Source organism: Pomacea canaliculata, linkage group LG3, assembly GCF_003073045.1.
Source record: "Pomacea canaliculata isolate SZHN2017 linkage group LG3, ASM307304v1, whole genome shotgun sequence".
Lineage (NCBI taxonomy): Eukaryota > Metazoa > Mollusca > Gastropoda > Architaenioglossa > Ampullariidae > Pomacea > Pomacea canaliculata.
The window spans coordinates 1,717,256-1,737,479 of record NC_037592.1 but is presented as its reverse complement, the minus strand read 5'-3'; the positions used below and the strand labels follow the sequence as shown (position 1 = coordinate 1,737,479).

The following is a 20,224-nucleotide window of genomic DNA, read 5'->3' as shown; positions in this document are numbered from 1 at the left end:
TCTCCTCGCTGTCATCATCCTCGTTACTGCTGTCAGGGGCGAAGGTCCTTGACGACTGGAGTTGTCGTCGTAACATCATCATCGTCATCATCGAGGGACTGGGTTGTGACCTCAGTCACCGGCGACAGCGTAGTTACTTCATCATCGTCTTCCTCTTCTTCATCGCTGTCGTCAACAAAGGGTGGCTGTGTGGTACTGGACTCTGAAACTGTGCGTGGAGTTGTCACTGCTTCTTCATCATCATCGTCATCCTCATCGTCATCCTCATCGTCATCATCGTGATTATTATTATAGGATGACTGCGTGGTACTGGACACAGCAGCAGTGGTTGGAGTAGTTTCTTCCTCGACATCATCGTCATCTTCATTGGAGGAAGGAGTTGTGCTGACGTGGCCGTACACTGCATCCAGCACACTTGTAATGGCCTCCTGCAGGTCCTCGATGTCTTCGTACGTCTGTGTCTGCTGGCCGGCCTCCTCCTCCTGTCCTGTGTGAGATGTGCCGTACAGGGTCTGCAGCAGGCGGTCCAGGTACTGCTGTTGTTGCTGCTGCTGTCCAGCGTATTGCCGTTGCTGTAAGGCTTGTTGTAGTGCCTGCCAGTTGTAGCCGGAATTCAGGTTCTTGAGGAGGTTGGGGTAGAGAAAGCCAATTGGCATTTGTTGTTGCAGTTGCGTGCCCTTGTTGCCATAGCCACCAGTCTGTGGGTAAGAAGCGCGGGGCGGGTAGGTGAAGCTGGTGCAGGGGGTGACACTCAGCGTCAAGATGAGGAACTTGACAAGTGGTGCTGGGGATCGTACCTCCATCATCTGTTTCCTCACTTCCTGAATCAAACACAAAACAACAATTGTCACTGAGGAGTCGTCACTGTATGATGAATACTCTGAATGTTGGGATTAGTAATGTTCGAACACTGTGGACATGGCTGCCTTACTCACCACGTCAACAACTTAAAGGAAGATGTTTACCTGCTTACACAATACCTGTGACGTTTGTCGGTTATTTGTTGGAAATTAGTGACAACTTTTCTGAGAACAACATTGCTACAAGAAAGGTCGGCTGGATGGCCACCGTGTCCACTGAGAGATCAGTAGATCGGAAAGAACTAGAAATTGTTTCCATAGCAACAAGCACAGAAAACGGTATTTCAGCCTCAGTTTGATGACCAGATAGTCGAGTGGTTGTTGGTATTTGGGTGGGAATGGGGTTAGGGAGGCTGTGACGTAGCACTTGTCTTTCTAGTGGGGCGCCCAACACAGACCTTCAGTGCGACGTCACTCAATCAACGTCACGTGGCCAGGATGTTGCCTGCTGCTCGTCTGTAATGTGCGTGACATCCGCGACTCGTGACCGACTAGACCTGTGTCATGTCAAGGGCAAGGCACTCTGTGACATCACCTCAACCTTGTCACTTTTGAAACTGTGAAATCTGGTTAAGAAAGAAAATGTCACTGCCTTGGGCTGGGTGCGTAAAGTACTGGTGTGACGTGTTGCAGAGCTAAAGATAGCCTGTTTGGGCAGGTAATTTATCAGGAAGATGAGAAGGGCTGTGTCCTCCCTGTGAGTTTAGCATCTCGTCATGACAATTACTAAAACACATTACCACAATGTAGGATAATTCATGTTTATTATTACTTTTTTGTAATTAGTTAGCTACTCAACTTTTTCTTGTCCCTTTAAGGGCGAGGGCTAGATTGACAAAAATCATGTCTTGCTTACTCTACCACCCTCGTTAATAAGGAATCGTCATAGTCATTATCATCATTAAGGCATAATAACCCCGGGATAGATGAAGTCAAAGTGAGATGATAGTTTGAGTGGAATTAAGTTTTTATTAAGTTTTTATTATAAGTTTTTTATTATAAGCCAGTTGTTTTACTACGTCTTGTAATTTCTCCTCGTGAGATAATAAAGTTAAATTGAATTGAATTGAAAGTTTACTAAAGATCTTTTGTTTTCTTTAACGCGAGGAAATCAGTTGTAAGTTCAGAATATCAAGGTGTGTACATATAACTTCTCTGCCTCACTCAGCACACGTCACACCTGGTTAAACAGAACTAGTACCCACAACACACCTGCCCATGCTCCCTCCCCCATCACAACAGAAGCCAAGACAGAATGTTTATGTAGTGTATGCACCTCGGACTCGGAATCCAACACAGTGTTTAGACAAATTACAGGGGACGAGCATCAGGTCAGGGAGAGAAATCTTTGCTAGCAGACGACCACATAAAGACTTACCTGTCAGGTAGGTTTGTTTCAGGTAACAACTGTGAAGCTTCGGGTCTGTGCGGCAAAATAAAGGTAATCGTCGTTGTCCAAACTTCGCGAGATCTTCACGCTCGGTGTCGTGCGGCTGCTTTCTTTGCTTCCTTTCTCTGACTTCTCTTTCTTCTCTCACTCACTTGTAGAAAGGGCCCGAAGTTCTTACTGCCCTTTGCCGCCAGGTGTCGGTGTGTCCGGCACTGCCTGCAGCCAAGCATTTTATAGCAGCACGTCACACCCACCTCCACGCCTGCCTGGCCGAGCGTGACGTGCGTCACAACCAGCGAGCCCCAGACAAGGGTGGTGTCAGCACCAGCACAAGACATGGCTGCTGTCAAGCACCCACACATCCGGGAAACTCTCGCACCTGACATTAATCAGCCTTTTAAACAACCATTAAACAAAACTGTCTGAGACAAGCAGGCATCAAGAGTCACCTTTATTTGTACTTTCTTTTTTTTTTTTGCTTACTAGTCCTGGATGGGAGAGGCGTTGAAAGGCTATAACTGGAGGGCTATATCCTGGATGGACCAGAATTAGCTGTCTGTCTGTATGTGTGTGTGTATATATATATATATGGATAGATAGGTTGGTGGGCAGATATGGGAATGTATTAAAAGCTTTTGTAGGAGGTGAATGTTTTGTATCGGTTTATTGTGCAGACATAAACATTCTACCGAAAATAAGTTTGAGATCCTAGTAAATCCATCGCCAGTGCACGCATACCTGTATGACCAGAAAGAAATGTACACAAACAACTTGTCTCACTCACCCACTCTAACGCACGCACGCACTCATGAGGTGTGGACACACACACACAGGGGAGTGTAGGGACTCGGAGACGCTGACCTACCCTCCCTGTCTTACGGAGCCGGGTGTAGGGCCACAAGCAGGATGAGTTTAGCTTACGACTTAGTTTATGATCACTTCAGTTGACTACTTCGCCTCAGAGTTAGAGCCTAGTGACGTGTCGTGCACCCGGCCCCACTGAAGACCCGCACTACCCTGCAATGTCTGCACATTCCTCTCCGGCGACCAGTCCCCGCACCCGGCATAGTGCGCAGTCTGCACCCGGCAGTCGGTACAGAAAACACCCTCTTATCCGGGTCCCGCAGACTGATGACGTCACGGAAGAGCTGCCCAGAAGGCTTGGTAGCACGTGATCGACTCGATGATGTCATAGAGACTCCACGCACGAGAGACAGAAGTGGATAGGAATAATAATACTACAATATAGATTATAGAACCATATCCTGGCCTGGCAGAAACACAGACAGACACGGACGCACGCAACATGACATGTATAAATTATTGTCTGTAGAATGCATATGAAATGAAAGATATGTAGCCAGAAGCTACTCCCAGTTTGCATAATTCATGTGAAAAACTGTCATCCAGGCTGCCAATGGTCCTGTCCACACCACAGGTCCAGAGACCGGATGTAACGGGTAGAAGATGGCAGAAGGTAGAAGGAGTGTTTCTGTACGGATATCAACACACGATTGGAGCGTTGTACCTGCGTCTTAGCCCTCGCCAAAGTCACTTATTTCCCCGCAAGAAGAGAGTGATAACAATAATGACAAAAGTTCCGAGATTTAGAAGTATTACACTGAATGATTACACAGGAAAATAAAGAAAACCCGCGTTAATGTTAATGACAAGCAGGTTTGACCGCCGACGAGGACAGTGCAGACTGTCGTGTCAGTCCAACTATTCACACAACCCTCGCCCACCGACAACCTAGCAACACAGCGATCGCCGATGTTAACTTATTATCCACTCACCTGCCACTTGCTACACCCACGGACTTTACAATTTGCTGTAAAACACCGCCCGTGGGGTGCAATGTAGCAAAGTCTCACGATTCTGGTGGTAACACTGTGTGGATGTTGTCTTGTATTGTGCATGCCAAAGGTTATGTGTTTACAATCATTTTAAAAATCAGTGGACGAGTTTTGGTATACGAGTGACTAATGTGTTTGTTGCACGTGTAGAAATTTGTGGGTAAATCCATGTAGAAGTTTTATGTAGATGTTTGTAGAATGTCTGTCAAAAATGTGTACCTGTGCTCTACATAGATATTTAGTACGTCTGTGTGGAATGTCTGTGTACATCTATGAAAAGAATAAAATGGTAAAAATTACCATTAAAAGATACTTTCAGCAGTTTTTACCAAAGGAAATACTTTTATAATTGTATCTAATGCTGTTTGGTGCTCACAGTAAACACTCTTACTCCTTAAACCAAATAGGAAGCTTATTATACTAGGCAATGGACACAAACAGTCAAGTGTTCAGCACCCAGTTTTGATAATAATAATAATAATAATAATAATAATAATAATAATAATAATAATAATAATAATAATAATAATAATAATAATAAAGCGCCTTCCCCAGACGGAGGCGAGCTGAATGTGCTTTATGAGACAGGGGACAGCAGGTGATGATGTCGTGTCACACACTCACATGTACAGTGAACATTGTCAGGAATATCAAGGAATGTACAGAGAGAAGTAAGGTAGAGAAAGGAATAGTCAGGGTAGACCGGAAAGCATGTAATGTCCCCGCAGGAAGGCAGGACTGAGAGGACCAGCGTGGACAGAGCGAAGTGACCGGTGAGACTAGTCTGGCCACAAGCTCAGACAGAGACATAGGGACGACATCATGAACAGCATGACAGCAAAGTCTGACCATCTTGAACTGGATGAGAACCTCAACTGTAATCCAGTGCAGGTGGTGTACACGTGGTCTGCCATCATCAGCCTCGCACTACAATGACGAATGCGGTGTTGTCAGCTTGTGTGGACTGGTCCAGCAGACAGTGATGGAGATCAACACACAGTTACAATAGTCCAGCTTGGACACTACAACCGCCGACATCAGCAAACACCTCTAGTCTCTTGCTAACAACAGTTTTCATCAATTCCTTAATGATGTTATCTTTCGCCACTTGATTTGTTGCCTTTTAGTTTCTTTAAGGTATTACTAGCTCCATCTTCTACAAACGGTTTGTCAAGGGTTATATTAATCATACTGAACACCCTCGTGTCATTTCACACTGTCATTATACTATATTTCGTTACTGTCATGACGGAAATAAATTACGGAACTAATCGTAAATGATTGAGCAACATTGCATGTTGGTGTGATTAATCCTGCTGTCAACTATGGCAGTGATTATAGAATAATATGGCATGCTGGTATTATTAGTCTGCTGGCAACTATGGAAATGATTGCAGAATATTATGGTATTTGGGTATTATTAGTCCTACTGTCAACATTGAAAGTGATTGTATAACATTATGGGATGTTGGTGTTATTAGTCCTGCTTGGCTTCGATTCTTGAAGACAACCCTTGGATTACAACTCTTTAGGTTTGCTGCTTTGTTAACAAAGTACAAAGTATATGTTGTTATTTACTGCGCTTTGGAATTATTACTGCCTCCACGTTTTGAGTATGAGCTCAGGAGTTGTGGTTTATATTTAGCGCTCATAAATAAGTTTCTTGACATTTGGAGCTGGGAGTGTGGAGACCGGTTCCTTCCACCCTCAACACGTCACGTGACACAATCCTTCCCACAAAGCTGTCTGCCTGAATACCGGCATCAACATCTTTCTACAGGTCGCCATTGTCCTCTCCTTTGGATTTCCCTGAAATCAGTTTTTAGCAGCACTATTCTCATCTCATTAACATTTCAAATATGGCGCTGAGGTCATGGGAGGTCATCAACAACAGCCACCTGCTCCGGACGTGACGATGCGTGACGTCAATGTTATTTTTAGGTGCGACCAGCCAATGACAAGCAAACAAGCGATGAAAAATATGATGTGAAGACAGTTGACAACGAAACGTGTTAAAGTCCTGCTACACTTGCGATAGACACAGCGCCATGATACTAGACACTGCGATAAGGCGTGATAGACAGGAAACTGGGCAGTCTGTACTTGGACTGTAATGTTTAGACAACTGTAATGTTTGTAATGTAATGTTTAGACAACTGTAATATTTGTAATGTAATGTTTAGACAACTGTAATATTTGTAATGGAATGTTTAGACAACTGTAGTACGTGGAATGTAATACTCAGACAATCGAAGTACTTTTGTTGTGGACCAGGCTGGGTACATCTTCATTCATGGACGAAGGACTCTGTTGATATTTGTGAGCATGAAGAGGACCTGTAGACACCATGGACTAGATACTCGCTGTAACTGTGGTTACCTTCCCCTGTCGTCCTGCACATCGTCTTCATCATTCTTGTCAGCAGTGTAACAATGTAATGTTGTGTCTCTTTGCACAGTCTGGTTGAGCATTTCATCCAAGATTTATTTGTTATTCATTCTCATCAGCTGTTCGTGAACTAGTGACAGTTTAACCAATCAGCTTCATTTCGCAATTACTTTAGTTTAATTGAAATAAGAAACAATTGGGAGTGTTAAATGTTGCTGTTATTATGGACGCTTGGTTGCTGTTCAAGTTGCTGCTGTCTCGGTGGACCTGACTGTTGTTACCAGGGTTACCAAAGTGTCATCACGATCCAATGAAGGTCACCGTGTAGACGAGTGTTGTTTATTCACTTTGCGCTAAAAATAAAGTCTTTTTTTTTTTTTTTTTTTGTTGTTGGACATGAGTGCATGAGGGCGTTACACGAGGGTCTGTGACAGACTGAATCTTCCCGGCTGAACATAGACAAGAGATGTCGCTCTCATTCTCGGAAACTTGAGGGTGGAGAGTGGGGATAGGGGGAGGAGCTGCTCCACGCACCACCACCACCTCCTCCAACCACAGGGAACTCTGCATCAACTGTTATACAACCGTCACCGTGGCGGCTCGTTGTCAGGTGACATCACCATAGCATAACCTTTGGGGTCACGGGTGGCTCACAACTGCAGAATGTTGATGACCGAGTTCTGTGAGCCATGGAGGGAGCATGGGGACACGGACCGTGCAGGTGAGATAGATGACGGGCGTGTTTCAACTTTTTCTTGTTGGCCAGATTTGACTGGTTTGGTAAACGCGTCAGGGTTCTCCCCAGAGACTTGTCAGACCTCAAAATAAAGTGTTGCTATGGAAATGTCAGTTGGATTTACTGACTGGCGGCTGTAGTGACCCGCTGTTTAAAGCTCATTGTGGTCCACGAAACATTTTTACGCTCCGTTACTTTCATCAACTGTATTTGTCTTACTTTAAGTTTTTTTTTACCTCTGTTATACTTTCTTCGTAAGTATCTGCTTCTGCTTCTTTTATAAGTGTGAATCTTTAAACTGTTCATTGTGTTTTGATGTTACCGGTAGGGTGGTTTCACTCAATGTTTTTGGATCTCCCAAAAGATAGTGAGCATTTTATTTCTTCTGGTGAATTTTGAAAAAAAATAGTAAAAGTGTTTTTTCCTGAGCAGCCAACAGGACTTATCACAATACAATGAGCTGCCTGTGTAAATTAATGAGTACACAAGCTGGATGATAGCGGGGCAAAAAGAAACGCCAGGCTGTTGTTTATTCCTGGGCTAAACAAGTCCTGATGAACCGCAACCTGCCAGGTGTATGCGTGGGCGCATGCGTACGAGCAGTCGGAGGGACGTGGGAGGTGGAAGATGGGGGTGGGGCGTGTCGTCTGCCAGCAAGGTCAGATAAAGAACTTTTCAGCCTCGACATAAGTGCTTATAAATCTCCAAAGCCGCAGTCCATCCTTGATTTTACTCATACCTGATCCTATAGAAGAAAAAAAAAAAACCCACCTCCGTACAAGAAAATATTTTTCAAGTTTATGGCTCTGTTTTTCACGGCTGTGGGTTTATTGATACACATAGCACTTGGTGTGTGGTATACAATAAAACACTTTAAAAAAATGCAGGTTAGTGAGCAATATTTGGTGGAATCCAAACAAGAAGTTGTGGGATTATTTCTGTAAACAAAGAGGGTAGACTTAGATTCCGGGTGCGTGTCCGAACGTCTTGTCTGTTTACCCCAAGAAACTATTTTCCTGATTTAAAACTTTGCTGTGTGGCCTGATTCATACCACATCTTTTCTTTCACCTGTTCAAATAAAAATTATTTAAATACCCAACTTACCAAACGACCAAGCTCAGTCTAGTCAAGTGAGACACTTTTAACACCTGAGCGGCAGTTGTGAAGGTAAGTGGTTGCCATGGGAAACTCAGGAAACCGTCTCACTACGTTATAGAGGGCCATCATGACAAGCAGATGTGGTTTTACCCCCAGTGCAGTAGTTACACAAGTGGCAAAGGTGTCCTGGGGTAAAGAAACAAGAACTATTCTCAGCATTGTTTTTATAAGTTGTTAAGTAAGGCGGGTAGTGACTGTTATTTTTAATTTATTTAGTCTCCTGGGAAAAATGATTTATTCTGACAACACACCAGTCATTGCCTCTTACATTATTTAAATCTTAATTTTAAATATTTCCCATTTTGGTGGCTTACTCGTCATTTCACCAGGTAAGATTTTATTTAGCTCTGATTTAAATGAATAAAAACCTGTAAGCATCCTCTTATTAAAAGTATGTCAGTTGGTGTTTATGTAGTGATTTGTTGAGCACAGTCCACACCAACTCGCATTCACACACACATGTACACCTCCTCTCACCCACACAGCACGAGTATACCTGACATTATCATACTGTAAGAGTAACATAGGTCTAAGTGTCGACATTACATTTATTTTTTGTCACTATTTTAACTTTTATTTTATGAATGTGCTCTGCTGTGTCTTGGTTTTTGGAGATCGTGTTCAAATTTTGCTTTTGCTACCTTCATGTTTAACCCACTTTGTCCATTGTTATCAAATATTTAACAGTTACGGCTCACATCCCTCATTATTAAGATTTTATGTTGCAGTTCTTTCCTAGTCTTAATGTGTTTACTCACACATGAGGTTATGTTTAAGGTTGTATCCGCGTGCATGTGCCGTGGGCGGTGCTTGCCTCTACTTATTATTACAGGGTGGAATTCACAGGTGTCCTTACCTTTCTGGTTTTTTCCCTCTTTACCATTTCTTTTGCTTATTTCTTAAGTTAAAAAAGCAGCTCATTTCAGAGTGTAAGCACTTTTGTCAAAGAGCAGTTCAGTTTGTAGTGGGGAACAAATCACTGGAAAAGATTAACATCCTTCACGGATGTTGTAAATTCTGACTGAATAGCTCAGTAACCTGATGACTATTGCTCGTTTTATGTTGTTGTTTTTTTTTGAAACAGATCCTGAGTTGGTTAAAAAGATTACTGCACAGGCTATATTTTTATATTTCCAGAGCATTTGATAGAGTTGGCATAAAGGGCTTCTTCTTAAGCTAGAAAGTTTTAGTATTCGATGGAAATTTTTAAAATATTCTAGGCAGTTATTTATTGGACGGTATTCAAGCTGTATTAATGAAGGGTGGAAAAGTGGCATATTGAAGAGTGCCTCCAGGTGTCCCCATGGGGCTGTTTGGACCCTCTCCTATTCTTAATTTATATTAATGATATTGTTGTTGACACAATAAAACATCCGACTATTTGCTGACGATACAAGTTTATTCTCAGGCATGTGTAACGTTAATCTCGGACATTAAATTATTCAACGAGCAACTTCAACTGAAATTTATTTAATAGACATTTAACAAATAGTCCCTTCAACAGTCCCTAAAGCGAGTCAGCTGAACATTATTTGTTAAGTAAAAGCTATGGCGGACCACCAAGGCCTAAAAATCAGTCTGTACTATGAATTTCACATTTAAATTGCCGCAGTTGTTTCATTACAATTCAAAACTAAATGTACTTCTGTGACAGTAGTATAGTAATAAGTTGACATAAAACTACGTGTACCTCGTTCTTTGTAATTAAAATGTTAATGCGAGGAATACATCACTGTAAACATCACTTTGCTGACATGACGACTGTCAGCCGCGGACCACCTGACCACACTTTGAGCAGCACTGATATAGAGGATGTAATTTGGGAAGTTTCTTGAGCAAATGACATAAGGTGTGACGTCAAAATAAGGTGACGACAAACGGATGACGTAAAAGAAATTGGGAGAGGGCAGACGACAGGGGATCAGTTAAGGAAGACACATGCGACGCAGCCGTGGCCATTGTTTCTAGTAAGTACATTAAAGGCTTGTGCTCCTGCTGACTGTTCTGCCTTTTTGGTTTGAGTGTTGGGTTGTTGTCGTCAGTCCACAACCCCTCCCACCACTTGGCTACATATATATATGTGTGTGTGAATTTTCAAATAATGATTCATGTTGTTCTTTATCAACAGCATTCTCATTTGGGAACAACATCTGCATGATGCTGTTCTCTCACTCTGCGTATTTGAAGATAGTGGAACCTGGCGTGTGTTTGCTGGTCTGGCAGATGGAACTGTAGCTGTGCTGGACATGGAATATATTCTGTGCTCATCTTTACATGATTACACCAGTGATGGACACCTTTGTGGTGGCTGTCATCTCAGCAGAGTGTTTCATCTGAGGTGAAAAGAAACACATAGTTTTCAACATCTTTGCAGCTCTTCCAAGATTAAACATTTCACATTTAACTCACTAATGGTAAGCATCCTTATTTATCTCAGTGATAGCAAAGAGACTTATTGATATTTAGCTCACTGAAACTGTTGGTTTTATTGTCTTTACAGAACGTGAATGTGAACTCAGTGTTCTATGATTTTATGTACATTCCTATTGGTCAATCACCAGCGACTGTAACGATTCGCGATTCAGGCGAATATAGTTAGATTTCTATTTTTTTTATTTGTCTTTGATGTCAGGGGAGGGCAGTCGCTCGGGTGCTGACGCGACCCCTCGCGACTCATTCTTTTACATCATTTATGAAGTTTGACGTCAGTGAGCGTAGCAAAACGTAACTAGGGCGATGGCAATCAATTGAGGCAGAAGCCATGCCAACTCTTCAATATAGTGATTATGATTGGCTGGCACAGTCTCCAAGAGAGGTTGTTAAGAGGACGTCCTAGTTACCGGGTTGCTAATGGCCTGATTGGTCATTAGAAGCAAAGGAGAGAGTTAAGTTAGGGAAACTAACTTCTCTCGGGACAGACGGAGACGAGCAGTCAGAGGGATAAGATCTCTGAAGAGGATTACAATTTCGTTAACGGTCCTTAACGTTAATCTTCGACGTTCATCCGTAAGAGGTGGAGCCCGGACATCGCCTTGTATGTTGAGGTGTGGTGTGGATGTTGGTTCGATAGGAGTATATCGACTACACCGATACGCGGGATACGGCGTTATCTACCTCGGACTCCGAACTTTGTGATTTCCATCTTTATCAACACGCTCGTTTGGATGTAACCCGTTTGTAAATTCATTCGGATTTAATTTGCAGGACAGCAGTCTGTCGTCCCATCTGCCCGTCGGACAACCATAATGTAGGACAGTAAGGGGATAAAAATCATTTTTTTCTTGTTTCATTCACGTTTCATTACTATTTAGTTCCTTAAAACATTAAATGTGGTAACCGTTGGCCGGACCTTTTTGTTGAAAAAGGTGGAAGAGTGCGGCGAGCGTGGTTTACATGTAGATGTTTACACGCGCTCGCATACATTTTGGACAGCCAGCTGTTGTGTGCTTGTGACAACACCGTCTCTTTCATCCATGATGGGTAGTCTTTTGCTCCCACCTTTCTTAACTCCATGGTTACAGACAGAAAAAGACATATCACAGTGTATAAATTAATCGCATTTGTTGTGTGTTAGTAAAAAAGTAGTTTTAGATATTACATTTGTTATTTACCTTGGACAGTTCATTGGTAGATCCACTTGTTTGCAATGGTGTCATTTGTGGAGTGACTTGATGGAATATGAAATAGATGTCATGGCAGTGATGCTACTGTCAGTACTCAGTGCTATGGGGACTGAAACTATTTCTCAAAATAATTGTTTCTTTACTGTGCAGTACACTAGACGCTATGGACAGCTTCGCAGTGTCATCCAACCCGTATGATCACATTCTGACACTGCAACCTGGACTTCCGGGTGTCTGGATCTCAGTGCGTGGATCATCAATCTTAGAACTCTGGGATCCTGACGCTTTGGTGTGCAAGATGTTGTATGACACTTGTGCAAGTCGATACCCTAATCTTCACAAAGTATGCAATTTTTTCACATGCAGCTATGCTTCTGTCATGCGTGTCATTTGTATTGTATTGTCTGGCAATTCTGTATAAATCTATTTTGCATGCTATGTTGCACACGCCATTGCCTGTCTGTCTGTGCTGTTTTATGTTATATTATTTAAATATTTATTTTCCTGTTTATGTGTAAATCAGATTATTTACTGTCATAATAATTAAATAACAAATTTGTGCATACTGCAACATATTAATGCTCTTTTATCATGTTTAAGGATAGGCGAATTTCCTCTAAAATATTTATACGCAAATAGTCATACTGTGACAGTGTTGATGGAAGCATGAAATGTTCTTCAACAAAGTATTCAGTCTTTTACTGGTGTATGTACACTGTGCCACTATGTCTATGATTGTATTGACATGAGCATGAAATGTACTACATAGAAGTATGTAGTCTCATGTACATCACAATTCATCATGTTGTGACTGTGTTTACAGGATGATGAGATGTACTTCAACAAAGCCCGCATTACTTGTATCTGCATCTTGACTACACAGTCTGGGTTGGAACAGGGGAGGGAAACTTGATCACATATGTCTTCACACATCAAGCTCAAAGTCACCCTCAGACTGTTCCTCTTTCGTCGGTTGCTATTCGGACAACTTTTCAGCCCTGATGAGTAGGAAAGCGATGATGACCAATCTGTCTTCTTGTGCTGAGGCTTACGATCCTGTGCGGGAAGCTGAAGGTAGATGTGTCAATTCTGAGTGGCATAGAGAATGTATTATTCCAAGAATTGGCACTTAGGAAAAGTGACTTTTAAGAATTAGAGATACATTGCTTCATTTATACTGATTACTTCATTTATACTTCAAATAATGTAAAACCATATCACGTCATCTATCATATAAATCTTGATCCAAAGTGTGTGCATACGCACACACATCTCCTACACACAGAGATTATCTGTACTGTAAATCTTGTGTATAGGTGCGTCAGCAATATTAAGCCCAGGTAGACTCTGACACTGACTTTCTCTGACTATCTGAGCGGATTCTCTCCTGCATCGACTCCTGATAAGCAGTGGCAATGAGTTAGTGACCCGGGGAGGACAAGATTCCAGCAGAATGTTTTTTACCAAGCTGACTAATAAGTCAAATATCAGCGAGAACAATTTATTGCAAGAAACAAGTGTACTCACACTGCATCAGGACAACCCCTAAGTCGGTGGAGGAGGTGTCCGTCCTTACAGTAAATGGTTTTGCGAAATTGGTTGTATCACTGGTTCTGAGGACATCATTTTTAGCGTGTCTAGTGCTTGCTGGCACTCCTTCCTCCTTATTTTATTTTGCTGCCCCGCTTTGGTGTTGTTGGTTAGGTCTTAGGAGATTCACTGTCGCTGCACCGTTATCAATGTCCTGATACACTTCGGAGGTCTTACTCCGCAAGTTGCTCGGCTGTAACTGTCAGAACGGTCAAAACACCTTCGGTATTGAAATTATTCAGCGCTACCCTTCGGTAGGTAGCATCGGTGATAGCATCCGTTATACTCGTGCTGCTAATACAGTGGAAGGTCCGTCCTCATACACAGATTTCCACTGCATGCCTCTCAGAAGTAGAGTCCACAAGGGATCGCAGTGAATGTCTGCCGCCTCCGTGTCGCTCTATTCACTTCTATGTCTCACCGCTGAATACACCGATTGTTATATGAAAGACCAATGTGTCGGAGGTCTGTCACCTCAAGCAGCTCCGCTCTGACTGTGATTTCTATATGTTCCACAAACGAAAATCGTACTATGGCTTTCACGAAAGACCTGCCTGGTTCGGCAACATTCTTGTGAGAGACAAACGCTTGATTTTGCTCTTGCCTGTCTCTTGTGGGAGCATCGGCCATGAGCAGACTCCCGCTACTAGGTTTCAACAGCAGCTCCAGAGAAATGAAGCTGACTTCCTGTAAAAATTTTCTCTGAGATATCAGAAATTTACATAGTTCCTATGTCACCTGCACTCTACAGTGCCTTTCAGACGAGGGAGATAAATAAATTAAAACACCGACAACCATTTAAATTTAAAAAATAATATAATTTGAAATGAAAAGAAAACAAAATAAATCCAAATTTCCCTACCCACACGTCCTAAAACAAGTTTCTTCTGTCTCAAAATATTCAATGTTTTTGCCGACAATGCAGTTCCTCACAAAGTCTCCACTTTAAAACAACACAAAATCTACACTTGAAGTAGCACAAAGTTTCCACTTGAAAATGAGACAAAGTATCCACTGCCGTCGACGCCCTTCCTGAAAATGTTAATTCAACGATGGCGGATACGAAGAATACGAGCAACAAACGAAAGAGAAAAACACAAAAAACCTGAAGAGGAAAAAAAAACAAACAAACAAACAAAACCATTCTTTAGACAAATGGCAAGTTCTAAACTCAACTATTTTAAATCAGGTTCATAAAATATACTACAAATATATCACACTCATCAGAAATTTCCCCATTCTTCAAACAGTTAACACAGGCTCACCGAGAATCAACAAAAGTACACACTCACCTCAACAGGTTCAATGTTACACAAAGATACAAACAAATCTGGTAACTTCCAAGTCTTTTCAGAACTTGTACAATACAATACAAATCTGATCAGGATTTGTACCCAGGTCTACAACACCAAGTCCGTTCAAGACTTGTTACAAAACAAAAACGTCAATCTCCAGCCCCGTAGAATCACCTGCAGAACAAGAAGGGAAATGTCTCCAGGAGGGTTTGTAAGGACACCAATTTTCCCTCACCCCAAGTAAGGACTTTTCGCTCTTTCCCTTTATCAACTGCACGCAAACTCTTGTATGCCCACGTCCATCCATCCTCACCCATCGGTTCTGTCGTTCTCTCTCTCACTTACACACACAGCAATTAGCCCTCATACACACGCACATGCGTATAGAGCACAAACATATGAATACACGCACAGGATGTCTTCATACGTTGAACACATGCTGTGGAGCTATCCCCTTCCTAGCTAAAAAAAACAAATTATAAAAAAAGGCTTTGGTGTGCAAGATGTTGTATGACACTCGTGCAAGTCGATACCCTAATCTTCGCAAAGTATGCAATTTTTTTCACATGCACATGCACTTCTATGTCATGTATGTCATTTGAAAGCAGCTTTTGAAGAGAAAGATTTCCACTCTCTTGACAAATTTTCTGAACCAAACAATAGATCTGGCTATCTTCAACAAACATGATTTCTCTCGGCAATCAATAGGTTTTCGTGAGAGAAAATTGATCATATTACAGAACGAAAACATCCCAAAGCAAAACACACACACACACACAAAACCCTTAGTTTTAAATTCCCTAACTTTCAATCTTAAGACGTCGTTCATAACCACTACACTACAGAGGCATAGCTCAGGGAGCTCTCTAGCTCTCTACGTGTAGTTAAACATCGTTTCGCTTGCTTTGGGCCCTCATTTATTTAGCTTTTACTTGAAAGGTTTAGGGATAAATCTTCCCAAGCCATATAAACATGATTTTTTTTAAAAAGCCAGGTTACTACATAAATCATGAGACTTATCTCTCGGGTGTTGTTCTCCTGGTGATAATCCCACGGTGCACAAGTTCAACAAAGTTAGAGTTTACAAATTCCAATGTTCGCAAGTTCACTAAGGATAACAAGTCACTGTTAATTCTCCCGTTCACAAGCTCACCATAGTTCACAAATCACTGTTACTTGCAATGTTCAGCAGTCCCTGCTTCATGTACAATAGTACTCCAAGTCCCTCGGACCCTTTTACGTCTGACACAAGACGGACCTCCGTCGGCCGTTCACTACCTCGCCACCCGCAAAAGTGACTTTTCTACCCCTGCACCAGACTTTGTTCTTTCTCCCTTCCGGTGGGTTAGGGTTAGGGTTAAGGTGACCTTGGACATGTAGAAAGGGTCTAAAGACATTATTTAAGGGGGCATTGGTCGCCTTGGGCGATACCCGGCATTCATAATTTTAAAGCATTTGGCTAATTAAGTATTATAAATACATATAAATACAAACTTAATATAACACATTCTGTTTGCATCACTTTTACAATAGTAAATATGAACACCACAGGAAGAATTCCAGTGGCTGTGACTGTGATCTCCAGAATAGACTTACTTGCACACACTTAAGTTGTTGCTCGTTGCAGGCTGATCACCCATAACAGCTGACGTAGTAGCCAAGCCACATCGCAATCTCTCTGATCTATTTTTGCTGATGCCATGGTAACAGATCAAACTGGAGTTGACAGTAGATGCTGAGGAAATGTTGGTTTCGTTCGCGTGTTTTCCACGTTGTCCCAGATAAGAAAAGGGTGATTAAAGTATAACACGCATATTTGCCGATGCGATTTCTATCTTCAAAACAATTAGTGAAGCAATTGTCCAATGCTGTGTATATAGTAGTGGGTCTTCATGAAATGGTTGACATAGAATTGTTTATATATATGGTTTCACTTGGCAATCAATAAGGTTTCATGAAAGGCTTGATAGAAAATTGATCATATTAGAGAACGAAAACATCCCAACGCAAAACAAAACAAAACCCCACTCCATGCGACTTATGCGACTGCCTCAGTTCTAATACAGAGCTTCATGCACGCAAATATCCATTTTTACACAGTACAGGTAGTCCTCGACTTACGACGGGGATCCGTTCTTAACGCGGCGTCGTAAACCGAATTTCGACGTAAGTCGGATCATACGTTCATACAGTACTGTACCATAATAAAAGTTCAGTACATAATAACAGACTGTAGCCTATCCAACACCTATGCTAACACAGTAACATAATTATCAATAAACATAAGTACAGTAAAATATTGTAGTACAGTATTAATAATACTGTACTGTAAGTGCAGTAACAGAAACAGTGTTAGGTTAGGCAGACGTTCAAAACAAGCCTGTCTCATCCACGTTGAACACTTGTTGAGCACAGTAACCACTCCTCAATTATCTTAGCCAATGCATTAGGAAACTCAGTTGCTGCTTTCTCATCAGCACTAGCTTCACCTTGCACATGTTATGGAAATATTTCACTTCCTTCCCCTTTTCTCTTTTCAACGCCTCAAACAGTCACCTAGCTTCTCCTGAATGACCATAAAACTCACAGGGATACGGCGTTGATTTTGGTCTTCCAACCAAAGCACCAATAATCTTTCCATCTCAGTAATAAGCCCACTACGTTGCTTTGTTATCACTGTCGCTGTAAGTGGGAATGAGTGTCGTAACCACGAAACGACGTAACTCGAGACCGTCGTAACCCAAGGACTACCTGTATGTATTTTTAAAATATAGCATTTTATTTTTGTAACAATAGACTGGTAGTTTATTTAATGTCAGATGAAAATTGTTTAGGAGAAAAGATTCACTCTGGCAAATATTTCTGTGCTTTCTTTTCGATTGATTTGAGAAATTTCATTTTCATTTTAAGTGCTTCCCTTGGAGGCAACAGTGATGATGATGGAGTTTTGTAACGCGCTAGTATCCGCATCACAAAGATGCGCTCAATGCGCGGTGATCCCAGTCTGAGATACGAGCTAACAGACGCTAGCAGCGGATCCATGCAAGCAATCGCAGTTGTGCCGGTGATAGGTACCAGATGAATTGTATCTTCGGCCCAGGATGGCCCGGCGATCGCCGGGGGATAGGCGGACGACGGGCCCGCGATTGCTGGGTCATGTTCTTGTCTTGGAAGGGCCGGCGCCCTAGAGGCCTGTGGCTGCTGCCGCTCCCTCTCCGACGACACCAATGGCTAAACCCTCTCCAACGGCTCTTTGGTCAGCCGGCTGTTGGTGGTGTGCTTGAGTGGTTTGCCAGCTTCTTGGCGGGTTTTGGCTGCGTTGTGGGGGGACTGCAGTTGGACGTTGAGTCCTATGTCTGTTGGTACGACAGCCGTGTTTGCCTTTCTTTATCTTGAATCTTGAATCTTGAATCTTTTCCTTACGCGACATGTCTGCAGCCTTAAAAAAAAAAGAAAAAAAAAGAAAAGATTTCATTAATGCACATGTGTGTGTTATAGGGTACATTGAAACAATCAAATGAAATTTGGATCAGAGATTTTTGGTCCGCTGGAAATAGCGGATGGCATCACTCCCTCTCCATGTATACCAGTTGCTAGTCCCTCTCCAACAGCCCTTTCATCTGGCTGCTGGTTGTGGAAGTATTGGTCTGGCAGCTTCTTGATTGGTTTTGGCTGCGTTCTGGTAGGAGCGCTGTTGGGCGTTGCGCCCTACCTCTGTTAATATTACGACAGCTGTGCTTTTTTATCTTTTTTACCTGACGTGGCATGTCTGCAGCCTAAAAAAAATTAAAAAAGACTTCATTAATGCACATGTGTGTGTTATAGGGTACATTGAAACAATCAAATGAAATTTGGATCAGAGATTTTTGGTCCGCTGGAAATAGCGGCTGGCATCACTCAGCCTCCTTTTCCTCACCTCAGGGAGTTAGGTGCTAGGCTTTGGCTAGATAGGTAGGCTAGAATAATTACAGTAGTTGCTCATGTATATCATGTAAATAAATTTGTGTTTGAAACCTAAATACTTGTGTGAGCGTGTCAGTGCCAGCGAGTGCTGGTGTGTCGTACGTATGTCTCCGTCATGTGAACGTGTACCACTAGCGCGAGTGAGGTTGGTGTGTTGTCCATGCGAAGTGATCTGCTGTTAGTCTCGGCGAGCCGTAACAAAGAAAGTGAATAAACCGGAAGCTATGTCGTTTCCTGCCTCTTTTTAGTAGTTAATCTTAAATGTGAAAAAACGGAAGTTTTGTGGTTCCGTGCCTCGTTCTAGCAGTTAAGTGAAAAAAAAAAATCCTCTGCCAGCTGTCCAGGGGATATAAGTTCGTGCTAAGATGAAATAATAACCAATCAGAAAACATGTACATTTTTTCACTTTTCAATCATAAGCAAAAGCAAAATTAAATACAAGTATATTAATGCTTCTATTTGCAATGGATTTGTTCCTCCGCCGGTTTCCTGGATTTCCTCGTGGAACAATTCGACTACGAAAGCAAGAATATGGTGATTGAGTCAGGAAAGATTTACCAAAGCGGGACGTGCGATCAACAGTAGACGATTTTAAGAGACAGGTGATTGGACATATACAGGACAGATGGAGTGGACAGAATTAAGATGGCACAGCTTTCTTAATACAGCACGACGGTCATAGAAACAAATTGTCCGCAATTGTTTTGATAAATTTAGCATATATATGTAGTAGTACTAGGGGTTCGCTGTCACTTTTTTACTTACAATGAAATGTTTCAGTCCAGATCGACGAACTGCTTCCTCTTCGTCCTCGCTTTTTTACGTCATTCATACACGCATTCGTCACTCACGCTCTTTCGTCATTCACGTGTAACCAACACGTCAAATGGCTACGTAGAGTGGGCTGTCGTACCAGAAATAACACAGATTGAATTTCGCACTGAAGTGTTTTATTCAGTTTTGCTCAGCGTCTGGCCTAACTGCTCTCTCTCTCTCAAATTCACAAAAGCTTCCCACACCTCTGTCAACCCTGCTATTTATTCTCCCTACCCTCGAACATTCTAGAGTCGTTGGCGGTCACTCACTTTGACATGGATATATACTTCAACAACCGCAAAGAGAAGAAAATAGTAAGTAATATTTAAATTGTAATGTATATTCTAATAAAACACATGTTTATGTCTGTATATATTGTGTAAATCGAAATTTCACTCCCAAGCATTTGCTAGCCATTTTCCAAACAGGACGACAGGTAGCGTGGGAAAATGCAAAGAATTCCTGTTTAAACGTACTTCCTACGTACTTTAAGAAACACAGTTGTGTTCAGAAATGAATAAGCTATCTTATTTATTAAGTTTTACTTC

At 42.1% G+C, this 20,224-nt stretch overlaps 1 protein-coding gene and 2 long non-coding RNA genes across 3 annotated transcripts; 1 reads left to right on the top strand and 2 right to left on the bottom strand.

The window, feature by feature from the left end:
• Positions 1–32: 32 nt before the first annotated feature.
• LOC112558609 (transcription factor IWS1-like) lies at positions 33–2,525 on the bottom strand. The gene is made up of 2 exons (XM_025229159.1): positions 2,239–2,525; positions 33–817 (listed from the first exon to the last, which is right to left on the bottom strand). The coding sequence occupies exon 2, from the start codon at positions 804–806 to the stop codon at positions 33–35; it is 774 nt and encodes a 257-aa protein (XP_025084944.1). The 5' UTR covers positions 807–817; positions 2,239–2,525.
• Positions 2,526–6,859: 4,334 nt separating this feature from the next.
• On the bottom strand, positions 6,860–8,464 carry LOC112560104. Its single transcript, XR_003098476.1, has 2 exons — positions 8,336–8,464; positions 6,860–7,975 (listed from the first exon to the last, which is right to left on the bottom strand). It is a non-coding gene; the product is annotated as an uncharacterized LOC112560104 (long non-coding RNA).
• Positions 8,465–10,197: 1,733 nt separating this feature from the next.
• LOC112560887 lies at positions 10,198–16,919 on the top strand. Its single transcript, XR_003098618.1, has 4 exons — positions 10,198–10,356; positions 10,518–10,803; positions 12,163–12,355; positions 12,836–16,919. It is a non-coding gene; the product is annotated as an uncharacterized LOC112560887 (long non-coding RNA).
• Positions 16,920–20,224: the final 3,305 nt, after the last annotated feature.